Below are 15,278 nucleotides of genomic sequence, written 5' to 3'. Positions count from 1 at the left end.
GGCCTTCTGGAGTGGGACTAGAGTGGGAAAGATGATCTGACTTTTCTGCCTTGTGTCCTCCCATTTTGATTCCCAGAGGATGCTGTCTACCTGGAGAGCGAACCCCAGAGGCAGGAATATGTCATGAATGATTATGGCTTCATCTATCAAGGGAACAAGAACTGGATCCGCCCCTGCCCCTGGAATTATGGACAAGTGAGTCTCAGCTCTGCTCATGGCCCATTCAGGCCCTGGTCTCTTGGGGAGAGGAGAGCAGGAGCGGGTGGGAGGGTGCCCTTCATGCAAGATTCATCCAGAACTGCTGACAAGTGGGAATTAAATGGCACCAAGAAGATATGAGATGTGATCCCAGGGAGCTAGGGGAGCAGCTGTAAAAAGGTGGTAGGTGTTCTTAGATGATCACATCTGATTTGGACAATAAGGCTTAAAGGGGAAGGACAGCTGAAGGCACACATCCAGGAAGGCCACCGAGAGGGTGCAGATGCAGAGACAGCAGTGGGAATGGTCTTGCTTGCTCCTGGATGTTTACTTGTTAGCTGTGTTTCCAGTGGGGCCCCAGCTACCACGCTTCCTTCATCCTCATAACCCCAGGTGACAGGCTCTAGGATCCATTTTGTCACACTGGAGAAAATCTGTCCCCTGAACATCTCAGCCAGAAGCAGGGCTGATGAGCAGCAGGGGGTCTTCCTCCCCACTGCTATCACCTCTTCAGTTATTCGTTTTGATCACATACCTTTCTCATTATAAAAGTAGTACAGGGACCTCCCTGGTGGTCCAGTGGTTAGTTAAGACTCCACACTTTCACTGGAGGGGGTATGGGTTCAATCTCTGGTCAGGGAACTAAGATCCCACAATGTCATGTGGTACAGTAAAAAAAAAAAAAAAAGCAATATATATTCTTTTCCCTTATAGATTATTAAAAAATATTGAGTACAGTCCTCTGTGCTATATAGTAGGTCCCTGTTGGTTATCTATTTTATATATAGTTGTATGTATATTTTAATCTCAAAATCCTAATTTGCAACTGAAAAGAGAAAAGACTGTATATGTGTTTGCATACATATATGAATTATTATGCTGTATACCTGAAACTAACACAACATTGCAAATGAACTATGTGATGATAGTTTAGTCACTAAGTCGTGTCCAGGTCCTTGTGACACCACTGACTATAGCCCACCAGGCTCCTCTGTCCATGGGATTCTCCAAGCAAGAATACTGGAGTGGGTTGTCATTTCCTTCTCCAGGGGATCTTCCTGACCCGGGGATTGATCCCAGGGCTCTGCATTGCAGGCAGATTCTTTACCAACTGAGCTATGAGGGAAGCTCAAATCAACCATACTTCAACAAAAAATAAAATTGGTATAAAAAAATTTAAAGTAACATATAATTGCTTAAAAAACTTTATGAAACATTACAAAAATGGGTGTCTAGAATATGAAAGTCTGTCTAGGCACAGTCACCAGCAAGGTGTGTGTCCTCTACATTTTGTTCTCTACACGTATTCTAAAACATGTGATTTTGTTTGTAAAAACAGCACCGTCCTGATTGCAAGGCTCTGTAACGCCTGAGTTACTGAAAGCCTGCCTCCCACTGAAAGCTCAGCCAACAGCAGGTGCTCCAGGAAGCCCAGAGCCAGGTTGAGCCCTTGCACCAGAACACTCTGGGGGTCGGCGGGGAGGGGCCAGCTCTGGCTGCTCAGAAGGGGTGGCGGCTGGAGAATTCTGTGGGGGGCTTGTGGCACTTGAATCAGCTTGATATGGATCCCTGTCCCAGACTTGCTCAAAGAGAACTCTAGCACAGGTGGCACCAGGCCCAGCGTTGGCTCCCAGGGTGGCTATGGTCCAGATGAGACATGAAAGCCTCAAATGGTCCCAACTGATATCCCCAACTCCTTACTCAGCATGGGCAGACAGGGACCCCAGAGGGCCCCTGGACAGGAGTTGGCTGTCATCTGTGAGAAACAGAAGTGAGGAGATGCTGCTTTCTGAGTCCTGGGTTTTTCCTTTCTATCTCTCTTCTTCAGTGAATGCATATTGAACATCTGCTCAGTGCCAGGCAAGGGGCTGGATGCTAGAAGCATGAAAATGAATAAAACATTGCCCCTGAGCCCACAATGAAGTGGGGACTCAGTCACATAAGCAGGTCACTGATTATGCAGTGGGATATACAAAGATTGAGTGCCAGGTGCAGGGTATTCTGGGAGCCTTGAAGAAGAGCACTTGATTGGGCATGGGGGTGTTGGGGAAGCTTCCTGGGAGAAGAGATGCTGGAACTGAGTTAGCCAAGTGAAGGGAAAGGGGGAACTATCCCAGGCAGGGGGAAGCATGAGCAGACACAACGGAGAGAAATGATTTGGCCAGCTACAGGCGTTACAAGGAATCTGATGTTGCTGGAGCAAAAACAAACAAACAAACAACCCATACACGGTGGTGAGGGTTATTGAAATAGGAGACTGAGAAGGTAGAAGGGGGGCAGATCAGGTAGAAGGGGGGCACACAGGGTCTTATGTGCCTTGAAGAGGTTAGAGCTTTGCTCCTGCAGGCCATAGGACCCGTTGAATGTCTTAAAGCAAAAAAAGTCTACCAATCAAACTGTCCCCTGGGGAAGATGGATCAGAGAAGCCTTCTAATTCTGTTTATGTATTCATTTACTCTCATTCAACAAAGACGCACAGCATCCCTACTATGTTCTGGGCACGATGCCAGGTCTGGGGGGTAGAGCTGTAAGAAGAACTGGAGGGACACAGCATACAGTCAGGCCAGGAGGACAGACCCTGGCCATCTCGGTGTAACTGAATCTGATGAGTAAGAGATATAGCCAGGGCTATGGAGTGAAACCAGGCTCCAGCTTAGGGAAAGCCTCAGAGGAAGTGGCATTCATTCCAAGCCTGAAGGACAAAGAGTCAGCCTGTCTTGGTGAAAAATTTCCATAACTCGTATGCTATTAGTCAATCCAAAACACTGAATCATGGGTGCTGTGACAAGTCCGTGCCATTGTCTCGGCACTAGCTCCCAATGACGAGCTGGGTCAGCAGGTAGAGGTGGAAGATGAGGCAACTTGGCTTTAGCAAGAAACAGCCCAGGTGCTCCGGGAGTGTGGATTAAAGGGGAGAAGAAGGAGAAACAGATTTTTTTCAGCCAGTCAGACTCACTGGAAAAAACTCCAGGAATCTGACAGGCAGGAAGTACAAACTAGGCAAGCTGTGACCCCAGAGCTTTGAGAACTTGTAGGGCCGTCCATGGCTCTGCTGCTGGACAGTTTCCTTCCAAATGGGCTTGTATCCCACAAACACACTCCACTGGAGAACTGGGCAGGGTGGGTCATGCATTTCTTTTCATATCCACGTGTGCCTAGCCTGGGCACCTTGCCTCTTTGCGTCTTCTCTTGCAGTTTGAAGAGAATATCATAGACATCTGTCTGGAGCTGCTAGACAAGAGCCTGAACTTCCAGATTGACCCAGCCACAGACTGTGCCCTACGGGGGAACCCTGTATACATCAGCAGAGTAGTGTGCGCCATGGTGAGCTTGGATCCAGGGAGGGAGGAAGCTCTGCAAGGGAGCCCTGCCCACTCATGGTTGCCCACTGCAGCCGGGGAATGAAGAGTAAAGAGGCAGAAGCCCTCCGGCAAAGCCATTTTTGATGAGACTGATGGAAGAATCTGGGTAACAGGTTTTCTCAACTGAGATCTGAAACAGCTGGGTATGACCATCACCTCCATTAATTACAAACTGCATTTTGGGGAAGGACTAAATGAAGCTCTGGTTTGGGAAATAATCTTGTGTCTAAATTTCCTTACCTCTGAAGTGTGTTCAAATGCCCTTAGAGCCAAGCTCTGGCTTTGCAGGGATGGAGGGTGGAGAGGTCAAGAGGGTGGGTAGAAACAAAATAATAAAGTAATTAACAGTGGTGCACAAGTCAGAATAGCTGGCTTCCCACCCTCACCCTTTCCCCAGAAGGTCTGGAAGATCCCAGCTAAAATAACATCAAACCTTCCTGTATCTCAGGCCCAGGAGCCTGGAAGGCAACCCATTTGTTGAGGAAAAGGCTGCTTCTAATGCTTCTACTTATGGCTTCTCTGCAGATCAACAGCAACGATGACAGTGGGGTGCTCAATGGAAACTGGGGTGAGAATTACTCAGATGGCACCAACCCCACGGAGTGGATGGGCAGCGTGGCCATCCTGAAGCAGTGGCATGCCACGGGCTGCCAGCCAGTGCGCTACGGGCAGTGCTGGGTCTTTGCTGCTGTCACATGCACAGGTAGGGAGTGCAAAGTGCCCGTGGAAGGACAAAAAGGCCACTGGCTCATGTCTCGGCCCTCTGAGCCACTCCTGTCCCAGAAATCTCACACAGCTCCCACCGAGGGACATTTACAAGGAAGCAGAATGTCTCATCACTGACCTCAGGCTTCACATACCTTGGCTCGTCTCATAGGGTAGTTCTGAGGTGGACATCATACACTTCTTAGAACGTGGTGCCCTTCCCTTCTGAACTTGGACAACCTAACAGAATCCTCCCTAAAGCCTGGCTGGGAATTGTCCAGGTCCAAAATAGGAAAGAAGGTGAAAGACCAAGTCATTAGAAAACTTATAAATTGATCAGTGTCCTTTCTGAGCACAGAGAATGAGCTTGATGTAGGTGTATACACAGGAGGGAAATGTGCCACTGAGCGTGGGCAGGGGGCACGGGGCCAGAGCAAGATGGCAGCTGAAGTACAATGACCTTGACTCTGGAGATGCCACATGTTCAGTGCACTTGGAGTGCTGACCAAGCCCATAGGGGATGGGGGAACAACAAGAGAGATCAGCTTTTCAGATAGGGAGTGAATATTACATTAGTAGAAGAGAAGTCTAAAAATATGTACTGGGAAAGAAAGCAAATGGAAACTGGTTTGCAGGTGGCGAGAGGAGCAAGCAGAAGGTAGGGGAGGGTGAGTGTTAGGGAGGCAACACCTGGACATGAGTTACACACTGGAGGTGGCAGGAGGAGGCTTTCTGCTTCACCCAGAAAAGGTCCAAACTTGCTTCTGGCCCTCACTGCCCCAATGTCTAGGCCAGCTCTCAGCCTCCTGGCAGGGTATCTGTGTACCTAACGTGAGTCACAATCAGGAGGTTATCCCTGTTGGCTGGGGAAAGAGGCCAGGTATGGCTTTTATTCACAAGGCTCTCTAGGCCAATCCAAGAAGGCCAGATCTGCCCACAGCTTAGTGTTTATTGAGGGCTCAGGCCTTTTGTGTAGAAATTCCCTGTATGCAAAGGCTGGTGAAGTCTGTGAGTGCGTGTGTGGTGTGTGTGTGTGCTGGTCCAGGTTCTTGGAGGAAGCCTACAGAGCCGCAGGCTGCCAAGCAGCAAGCTGTCAGCACACTGTTCACAGGGGCATCAGCCCACAGGGGCATTGGGAAGTTTCTGCCTTCACATGGGTTGGCAAGAGGGGTAGTCCTGAGCTGCTCTTCATCTGCAGCAGCAGAGCTGCAACTGGAACTGGATGCCTTAATGGACCAGGGTTAGAAGCCAGAAATTTGACAGCTTTGATGCCCAGAGTCACAGACATTGGGGTGAACTGGGATGTCTGAGTCATCCAGGGAGCAGGCACAAGACTGAAGGCAGAGAATGGAATAATCTTGTATAAGACAGAGAGGGAGTCTTCCTGGCACTGGAAAGTCTAGAGTCTAATGGGCAAGGTGTGTGCACAGAGGGAGAGGGCCAGGTGTTTGGGTGTGGTTGTCTGGAACTGGGTGGTGGGAGAGTGAATGGAGATGATGCAATGAGAGCAGACCAATTAAAATTTTTATGAGAATCATGGCCCTTTAGTGACCCTGAAAGCAAAGGCTTGGGCCAAGTTGGTCAAGCGTGGCTGGCTCACCTGCAGCTCAACAACACCAGCCCTCCCCCACAGGGCCACCATGCTGTATGTTGATAAATATGTCTATCAGTTTGGAGAACTCGTCATTCATCCAGCAACACTTCTTGTGTCCTTATCCTATGTTAGGCACTGTGCTTCCAACAATCTTGGTTACAAATATGGGTAACACCCAGCTTCAATCCTCCACCTAATGTCAAGGATTTAGTCAGAATTTTTAACCCAATACAGTTGCCAAAACATGTTGTTAAAAATTATTATTGTTATTCTTTAACAGTCACAATAGCTAATATTTATTAGAGACTTTCTTGGTGCCAGGTATTGTGCTAAAACCTTGACAGCCTAGAATAATGGTAAAGCTTGAGTTCAAATACTAGTACTACCATTAAGTGACTGAGTGATCTTGGGCAAGTCGTTTAACTTTTGCCTCAGTTTCCTCAGGCATATGATGGGGAAATTAATAGTACCTCATAAGATTATTGGAAGGATTGACTGAGTTCATACATGGAGGGTGCTTAGAAAAATGCCAGGCTACCATGAACAATCAATAAGTTCTTTTTTTTTTCTTATTGAATGATTTCATTTATATAAAATGTCCAGAAAAGGCACATTTATAGAGTCAGACAGCAGATTAGTGGTTGCCTGGGGTGGGGAATGGAAGTGGGGATTAACGATAAATGGGCATCCCAGGGGTCTTATTGTAGAGATGAAAATGTCCTAAAACTAATTTATGATGATGGCAGTAAGTTCTAACTAGGATCACCTTATTTGATTCCCCAAATGACCTTCAGAGATAGGTTCTATCATTATCTCCATTTTACAGATGAGGAAATTGAGTGGCAAAGCTAGTCTCACATCCAGGCATGGTGGCTGTAACCACGAGGCTATACTGCTGCATGAATGATGTCAGCAGCTGCCGTGTAATCAGCATCCCCTGTGCTGAAGGCACACTCTGGGCACTTCCTGATGCTCACAGTCACTGCGGGTGGATATTACTGTCATTTCACAGATGAGAAAACCGAGGCTTAAGGTGACCACGTAACTCATCTGATTAGATGTGCACGCTCCCCTCTGCAGCTCTGCCTCCCTCCGTTTCCTTTTTTTCTTTTTTGAAACTGGAATCTGTTCAAGAGCCTCTTCTCTCACCTCTGTATTTATATATATATATATATATATATATATATTTTTTTTTTTTTTTTTTTTTTCCTGCCAAACGCAGCTTGCGGGATCTTAGTTCCCTGACCAGAGATCAAATCCACACTCCTGGCAGTGGAAACTGCTGGACCACCAAGGAAATCCCATATTGCATTAAATAAAATAACATCAGCATACTGACTTCAACTTCCTAAAGAAAAATCACACAAAAAAAGAGACTTTGCATGCATCAAAGATATGATTATAATTTTTTGGATAGATGTTTCCTTGACATCAATTTAGTTGGCTGTTACTTTGGGAATTTCAGAGAAATCCCTGACCTTCCCTCCCTCCGGTGCTCGGGGCAGGCTGCTCCACAGCTCTCTGTCTCAGTCATCAGGCGTTTCCTGTCCTGGCTATCCACTCCTTGTGACAAGGCCAGGCCCCTCCGCCCTGAGGTCTGTGAAGTAGCCTGGATGCCTTGCTCTGTATCAAAGGAACAGAGGGAACAGTGATGTTCTGTGACCTGAAAATTCTCCCCAAAGTCAGTGTCACCTATTGTATGATTCCAAACATGTGAAATGCCCAGAATAGGCAAGTTTATATAGACAGAGAGTCATTTTGCAGTTGCCTAGGGCTGGACGGGTGGGAGAATGGGAAGTGACAGCGAGTGGGCACGGAGGGCCTTTCAGAGGTGATAAAATGGTCTGGGATTAGATGTGGAGATTGTTACACAACCTGTGGATATACCACACACCACTGAATTGTACACTTTAAAAGAGTGAATTTTGTGTTATGTGGATTATATCTCAGCAAAGTTGTTTACAAAAGAAAAGTCAGGCATCCTGGGGATGCGCCTGATCTGTTCCTGCCCACAGCTGCAGGGCGTGGGGTGGGGGTAGCGAGCCTTGGGCAGACCTATGGACCCTCTGTAAAGGAGGGTCTGGGGCCTGGAGCCACAGAGGAGAGTGGTGGGAAACAGCCTGGGAGATGAGGAGGCTGTGAACTTAGGGCTGGGCCCTCCTCTCTTCACCCCAAACTACCCCATGTGTCCATCTTTTATATATTGGATTCCCACTTATGATCTGGTTCTCATGTGGAGTCCTCTGCTGAAAACAGTTTCAAACATCCTTGGGTCAGAAGTCATCTTATGATTTCTTCTCACTCATTTATATAGTGGCCTCTATAAAGTGCCTCACTATCTCCATTTCAATACAATAATTCTAATCTCATTGTTTTTACTGAGCCCTTACCTCTCAAGTAGAAGGAATGGCAACCCACTCCAGTATTCTTGCCTGGAGAATCCCATGGACAGAGGAGCCTGGCAGGCTACAGTCTGTGGGGATGCAAGAGTTGGACACGACTTGGTGACTAAGCACACCTCTCAAAGAGGTGGGGCTTCTGGTGGCTCAGACAATAAAGAATCTGATGCTATATGGGAGACCTGGGTTCAATCCCTTGGTCTGGAAGATCCCCTGGAGAAGAGGATGGCAACCCACTCCAGTATTCTTGTCTGGAGAATTCCATGGACAGAGGAGCCTGGCGGGCTGCAGTCATGGGGTTGCAAAGAGTCAGACACAACTGAGCAACTGCCATTACCTCTCAGAGATGGATCCTTAGTCAATGTCCCTGACTTTCTGACTTATTCCACTTAGTAAGATAATCTCTAGGTCCGTCCATGTTGCTACAAATGGCATTTTTCATTTCTTTTTATGGCTGAGTGATATTCCATTATATACACACACCACTCTTTAAAAAATACATATTCATTTACTTATTTGGCTGCACTGGGTCTTGGCTGCAGCCCACAGGATCTTCTATCCTTGTTGTAGCATGCGGCATATGAGATTTCGTTCCCTGATGAGGGACAGAACCCTGCATTGGAAGTGGGGAGTCTTAGCCCCTGGACCGGGGAAATCCCATCTTTTTTCTTTTTTTTTAAGTTGAAAACAATTTTTATTATCTCACAGTTTCTGTGGTTCAGGAATCTGGGTACAGCTTAGTAGTCTTATGTCACATCTTTATCTGGTCATCTGTCAATGGACATTTAGGTTGCTTCCTATCTTGGCTATTGTAAATAGTGTGGCTATGATCACTGGCCTGATGCTGTTTTAATCCCTGGCTCTTAGGCTCCATAGGTCAAGGTGGGTCTTGTCCAAAAGTCGTTTCTAGCTGTCCAGCAGACTTGAGCTCTCCTTTGGCTGTGCTGGGTCTTTGTTGCTGAGTAGGCTTTTCTCTAGACGTGACGTGCGGGCTTTTCATTGCCGTGGTCTCTCTTGTTGCAGAGCACAGGCTCCAGGGCATGTGGCCTTCAGTAGTTGTGGCTCATGGCCGCAGAAGTTGCGGCGCCTGGGCTTAGCTGCTCCGTGGCATGGGATCATCCCAGTCCAGGAATCGAACCTGTGTCTCCTGCATTAGCAGGCGGATTCTTTAGCACTGAGCCACCAGGGAAGCTCCCTCTTCACCACTATTTTACGTTACTTCCCTCCCCTTTCCCTTGGAGTATTTAGGTTTCAATTAATCATATTCTTCATTTCATGGCATTTATCATAACAGGTCAGCTTCAAATCCCTCTTTTGAAAAAATTATTTACTAATTGATTTCCCCCTTTTATCTCATAACCCATTCTTATTCACCTCCTCCTACAGTAGGGAAACATTTTGATGTGTTTGATATATAGTATGGTATTTGAATGTGTTCTTACAAAAAATATATTATCTTTGTGCAATATTTTTCCAGTACATTTTTTGTATTATATATTATATTTTTCATCTTTAGAAGTTCCACTGGGTCTTTTTCTGGCTTCTATTTCTCTTTTATGTCCTTGTTTTCCTTTACCTCCTACTGAGTATATTGATAATATTTTAAAATTGGAGTATAGTTGCTTTACACTGCTGTGTCAGTTTCTGCTGTACTTCAGAATGAATCACCATATGTATACGCACGAGTGAAAAGCGAAAGTGCTGGTCTCTCAGTCGTGTCTGACTCTTTGCGACCCCATGAACTGTAGCCTCTGTCCATGGAATTCTCCAGGCAGGAATACTGGAGTGGGCAGCCATTCCTTTCTCTTGGGGTTCTTTCCCACCCAGGAATCAACCCAGGTCTCCCACATTGCAGGCAGATTCTTTACCATCTGAGCCACCAGGGAAGCTCATGTCCCCCACCTTTTAAAAAAAATTTCTTTCCCATTTAGGTCACTACAGAGCACAGAGCAGAATTCCCTATGCTATACAGTAGGTTCTCAATAGTTATCTATTTTATACATAGTAGCGTATATATGGAGAAGGCAATGGCACCCCACTCCAGTACTCTTGCCTGGAAAATCCTATGGACAGAGGAGCCTGGTAGGCTGTAGTCCATGGGGTCTCGAAGAGTCGGACACGACTGAGCGACTTCACTTTCACTTTTCACTTTCATGCATTGGAGGAGGAAATGGCAACTTACTGCAGTGTTCTTGCCTAGAGAATCCCAGGGTTTGGGGAGCCTGGAGGGCTGCCGTCTATGGGGTCGCACAGAGTTGGACACGACTGAAGTGACTTAGCAGCAGTAGCAGCAGCAGTGTATATACGTCAATTCCAATCTCCCAACTCATCCTACCCCACCTTTCCCCTTGGTATCCATATATTTGCTCTCTATGCCTGTGTCTCTATTTCTGCTTTTCAAGTAAGGTCATCTATACCATTTTTCTAGACTTACTGATAGTATTTAAAATAGCTGCTTTAAGGTCCTTGTCAGCTAATTCCTTTATATGTCATTTGTGGATCTAGTTTGATAGGCACTTTTTCTCATTTTGAGTCATACCTTCTTGCTTCTTTACATAAAAAAAAAAAAAGACTATTTTTTCGCGAAGTTTTAGGTTTCGTTGTCATTGGAGACAGGAGAGAATTGTTAGATTTTGTGATGGCATATCTGAAAAACCACAGCAATATTACCATCTCGGTTATAAGGGACAGCTAAAGGCATGGGAGGAGAAACAGGAAGTGATGTTTTTACCATGTGGAAGCTCAATAAATTCAGGGTGAAACAAAAATATGCTAAAAGTCATCACACTTAAATGCAACTAATTCTATTACTTGGGGCTCTGACTGTATTCATCAGTATAAGCCACGGAAGTGTGGCAGCAAGGCTGACCAAATGAATTTTGATAAATTGAGCTTGAACTCTGCACTGATTTCTCTTATAAAATTGGAGCCACATTTCCACATGGGGGTGCAGAGGAGAGAAGAACTGGTGGGAAGCCTTCATGGCCAGTCCTGAAACAGATTCCGTGTTTTAACCACACCATCAGGACAGGGTCCCCAGCTGGTCAGAAGTGAAGCTGTGCTCCTTGAAGGCAGGAGTGTCTTACGTCTTTGTGTAAGCATCAGAGCCACTGCCTGGTTTACCACGGGAGCTTTACACTTCTCGCTGAATGGGCGCCAAATGGCTAAGTGAAGAGACAGAGTAATTAATACCAGGAGTGTTGTGCGAGGTAATATACCTCAGGAACTCTATCGACCTTTCCTGACTCTGAGATCTTGTCCATCTTTGTCCAAGCATTGCTGTGTGAGTGTGCATGGAGGTGCGTGCACAAGCACACACACACCCCACAGTGGTTTTTCTTTTATGAGGGATTCAGCTCCCAAATTATCAATGAAAATCTCAGGTACAAAGTCATCTGAGACTCACATCAAATTGTAAGTCATCAGGACTCACAGTGTGCAGAAGTGGGCTAAAGAAAACTCATTTCAACACAAATTTAATGAGCATCTACTCTGGCCAGCACTGTGCTGGGAATGAAGAAATGCAAGAAAAGTATTTAATCTGAGCCGTACTCTAGGGCGATTTGTAATCTAGCTGACAAGATAGGACAAATATATGAGATCACAGAGAGCTTCATGCAGTGATAAAATGTGTGGCATTGGTGACTGGAATTAAGTGAAAGCATAGGAAGGAGGATGAGTGGGCATGGAGTAATCAGTGAAAACTTCACAAAGGAAAACACATTGAGAATGACACGTTGCTGGGATGTGTAGTGAAGTTGCAATGGTTAGTGAAGTTGTAGTGAGGGCTTGTGGTTAACACTTGGAGGCTTTGAGATCAGAGATGCGGGGGTTTAAATCTTGCCATGGCTTTTCTCTTGCTGCCATGTGATCTCAACCACTCTAAACTTCAGGTTTTTCCTCTTCAAAGGTGGAATAATCACAAGGTTGTGGAGAGGATTAAGTGAGATTATGCCTGGGCAGTGCTCGGCACCATTCCTGGCACCTAAAAGGATGATGATGTCATCAACTGGCAAGGAAGCTAGCCAAGAATGGAAGACAAGCTCAGCTGGGGATGTGCTTAGTGACAGCAAGGTCTCCATGTAGGCTCAAGTTTCAAATTTAGGAGTCATGGGCACAGAGTGAGAGATGAAGCCACAGCAGAAGCCCTTTGTTGGGGGACAAAGAAAGCAGGACAGAGGGGGCAAACCCCCGAGAAACATGTACGTGCGTGACTGTGCAGGTCTGAACACTGCTTCCTTTGCGTGACACTGAAGCTAAAGACTTGGCTTCCTCCCAGAGTAGAGAACCATTCTTGTCCCTCTGTTGCCTCACTGTGACAGCTATTGTCCCCTAATCCGGTCCTCTCATGAGGCATGATGAGGAAACGGTGAGAATGGATTAGTGCAGACCCATTACCACTCAAAGCTTATGCTCTGTGGAGAGTCAAGCTTGGTATCCACAGCATAGCACACAGTCTTCAGTTGGAAACTGTCAAAATGGACAGAAGAGTCGAGACCTTCATTCACTCTTCCAGCAAAGATGCACCCGTGTTTCTGCAGAACAGGTCTGCCTTGTATTGTTAATGGTTGTATAATGATAAAGATGACTATCACACAATCCCTGCCCTCAGGAAGAGAGACTCATAAACAAATCATTACATGCCATATACCATGTGTAGCAGAGAACTCAGAGTGCCATGAGACCACTGACCTGTGCTTGGGTAGGAAAGTGCCTATCTGGCCATGTCTAGCAGCAGCTGACACCACCACTGACACCTCATGAATTTAGCTATCAGGGTGAAGGATGGAGGCTTGCTCCCTGCTCTCTCTGACCACCCCTCTTTGGCATGTGCTCTCATTACCATAAGTGTTATCCACCCTCCTGACTGTAATCTTAGCATTAATGTGCCCACGGTGATGCTCTTGAGTCACGCTCTTGCCTCATATGCTCTTGCCTCACCCCTGTCTCATGTTCCTTCAGTGGCAGCTTTTCCCACCTTCATCCTACTCTCTGGGGTGGTCCTGTGTCATCTCCACCTACAATTCACTGTCGGCTCTGCTCACTCCTCACGCTTGTTTCTTGGCCCTGTGCAGACCTGCCACTCCAGGGAAGTGCAGGGCTCCCCTTTGGCTTCTCTCCTCCCCTTCCTGGGCTGCATCCAGGGATGCATCCTCACACCAGCCTTTGTGCCAAAGAAGGACCCTAAACTAAAATCTACAAGCAATTAAATGCTTATTATAAATAAGTATCTAAACTAAAAATTCTAAACATTTTAAAATGACAGTGGTATTTTTGAAGAACTATTAGAAATATCTGTATTTTTTGACTCAGTCATTTACCTCTTGGAATCTGTCTCAAGGGGGAAAAACAGAAATTGATCTACAGAGATGTCCATCACAGCATTAATTACAATAGGGGAAAAAATTAGAAACCAAGCAAATGTCTAAAAACAACTTCTGCTAAAGTTTAAAAAAGTATATGAACCAGTAACGATACAGTGGGTTCATATATTTTTTTAACTTTAATGCTGTGATGGACATCTCTGTAGATCAATTTCTATTTTCCCTTCTTGAGACAGATTCCAAGAGGTATAGCAATACTGGTCTTCCCTGGTGGCTCAGATGGTAAAGGATTCGCCTGCAATGCAGGAGCCACAGGAGACCTGGGTTCGATCCCTGGGTTGGGAAGATCTGGAGAAGGGAATGGCAACCCACTCCAGTATTCTTGCCTAGAATTCCATGGACAGAGGAGCCTGGCAGGCTATATAGTTCATGAGGTCTCAGAGTCAGACATGACTGAATGACTCACTTTACTTCAGTTCATAACAATACCAAAAAAATGGGAGAGGGAGATTGAAGTGCTTTTCTTTATAGAAGAATGCCAGCTAATACATATGGAAAAAATGATACTGTTAGAAGATAATCATTTTGGTACCACCATGGAGAAAGAGAATGGCTACCCACTCCAGTATTCTTGCCCGGAGAATACCGTGGACAGAGGAGCCTGGTGGGCTACAGTCCATGGGGTGGCAAAGAGTTGGACACAACTGAAGTGACTTAGCACACAATCAAGGTTGAGCATAGCATTAATTCAGGCAAAGATTATTAGGAATGCTAAAATTGCTTGGTGAAAGATGGTTAGGGAGCAATATATTTCATGCTAGTGATTGTTTATTTAATGACAAGAAAAATCATAAAGACAGCATTCTACCCTCTTTTAAGAATTTCTCCATTAGCCATAGATTCTCACTTTTCTAGCCTTTGTTGCAGCCTCCTTGCCTTCCTGGCTGTACCTGTAAATACTTTCTTTGATGACCTTCTAAGACAGTACAACCACACAGAAGGGGAAATCCAAGCAGCAGGGCTCTTTCCCTAAGAATCTGACGGTCTTAATCTTTACCCCAGGAGGGAAAAAATTTCAGCTATTTGGTTTGAAGATAGAGATTTATGGCCAGGAGGGAAGTGAGACAAGTCAGGCTACTGAGTTTTGCCAAGGGACCAGCCTCTGCCACCTTGCTGGCTAGGGCAGGGAAACCCAAAACTTGCTAGACCTTCTGTTGGCCCTAGGAGAGCTTGTCTGAGGAGGCTCTCACCTTTGTGTGAAGCCTTAGGGAGAGGAAGGGAGGGAGGGAGGTCGGACGTGTCGCCAACCTGGAGCCCCAGACAGCTCCTGCCTGCCAAGTGTATGATTTCCCTGAGTCGAGAGCGCTAAGCCCAGGAATCCATGGCCCACAGGAGATTTCTGCCCTTTCTACAGTGATGAGGTGCCTGGGGATCCCCACTCGAGTGATCACCAACTTCAACTCTGGCCACGACACAGATGGAAACCTGATCATTGATGAGTATTATGACAACACAGGCAGGATTTTGGAGAATAAGAAGAAGGACAGTGTCTGGTGAGAGACATCTCTTTCTGGGGCAAACCGCATGAGCCTGCTACCCTCCCATGCACTCCTCCATTTCACCAGCCCTGAGGCTTGGTATCCCCAACCCTAAGGCTGGGGAGCAGCTAAACACAAATACAACCATCTTCTGAGTT

At 46.2% G+C, this 15,278-nt stretch overlaps 1 protein-coding gene across 1 annotated transcript in view; it reads left to right on the top strand.

The window, feature by feature from the left end:
* TGM5 (transglutaminase 5) overlaps positions 1-15,278 on the top strand; it is a 30,373-nt gene that overhangs the window by 6,119 nt on the left and 8,976 nt on the right. The window contains exons 4-7 of the mRNA XM_068990982.1: positions 77-195; positions 3,394-3,522; positions 4,086-4,263; positions 14,997-15,135. Of these exons, the coding sequence (XP_068847083.1) occupies positions 77-195; positions 3,394-3,522; positions 4,086-4,263; positions 14,997-15,135 (565 nt within the window). The remainder of the gene's footprint in view (positions 1-76; positions 196-3,393; positions 3,523-4,085; positions 4,264-14,996; positions 15,136-15,278) is intronic.

The sequence above is a fragment of the Capricornis sumatraensis genome, chromosome 19 (genome assembly GCF_032405125.1).
Source record: "Capricornis sumatraensis isolate serow.1 chromosome 19, serow.2, whole genome shotgun sequence".
Classification (NCBI taxonomy): domain Eukaryota; kingdom Metazoa; phylum Chordata; class Mammalia; order Artiodactyla; family Bovidae; genus Capricornis; species Capricornis sumatraensis.
This window is presented reverse-complemented; position numbering and strand designations above follow the sequence as displayed.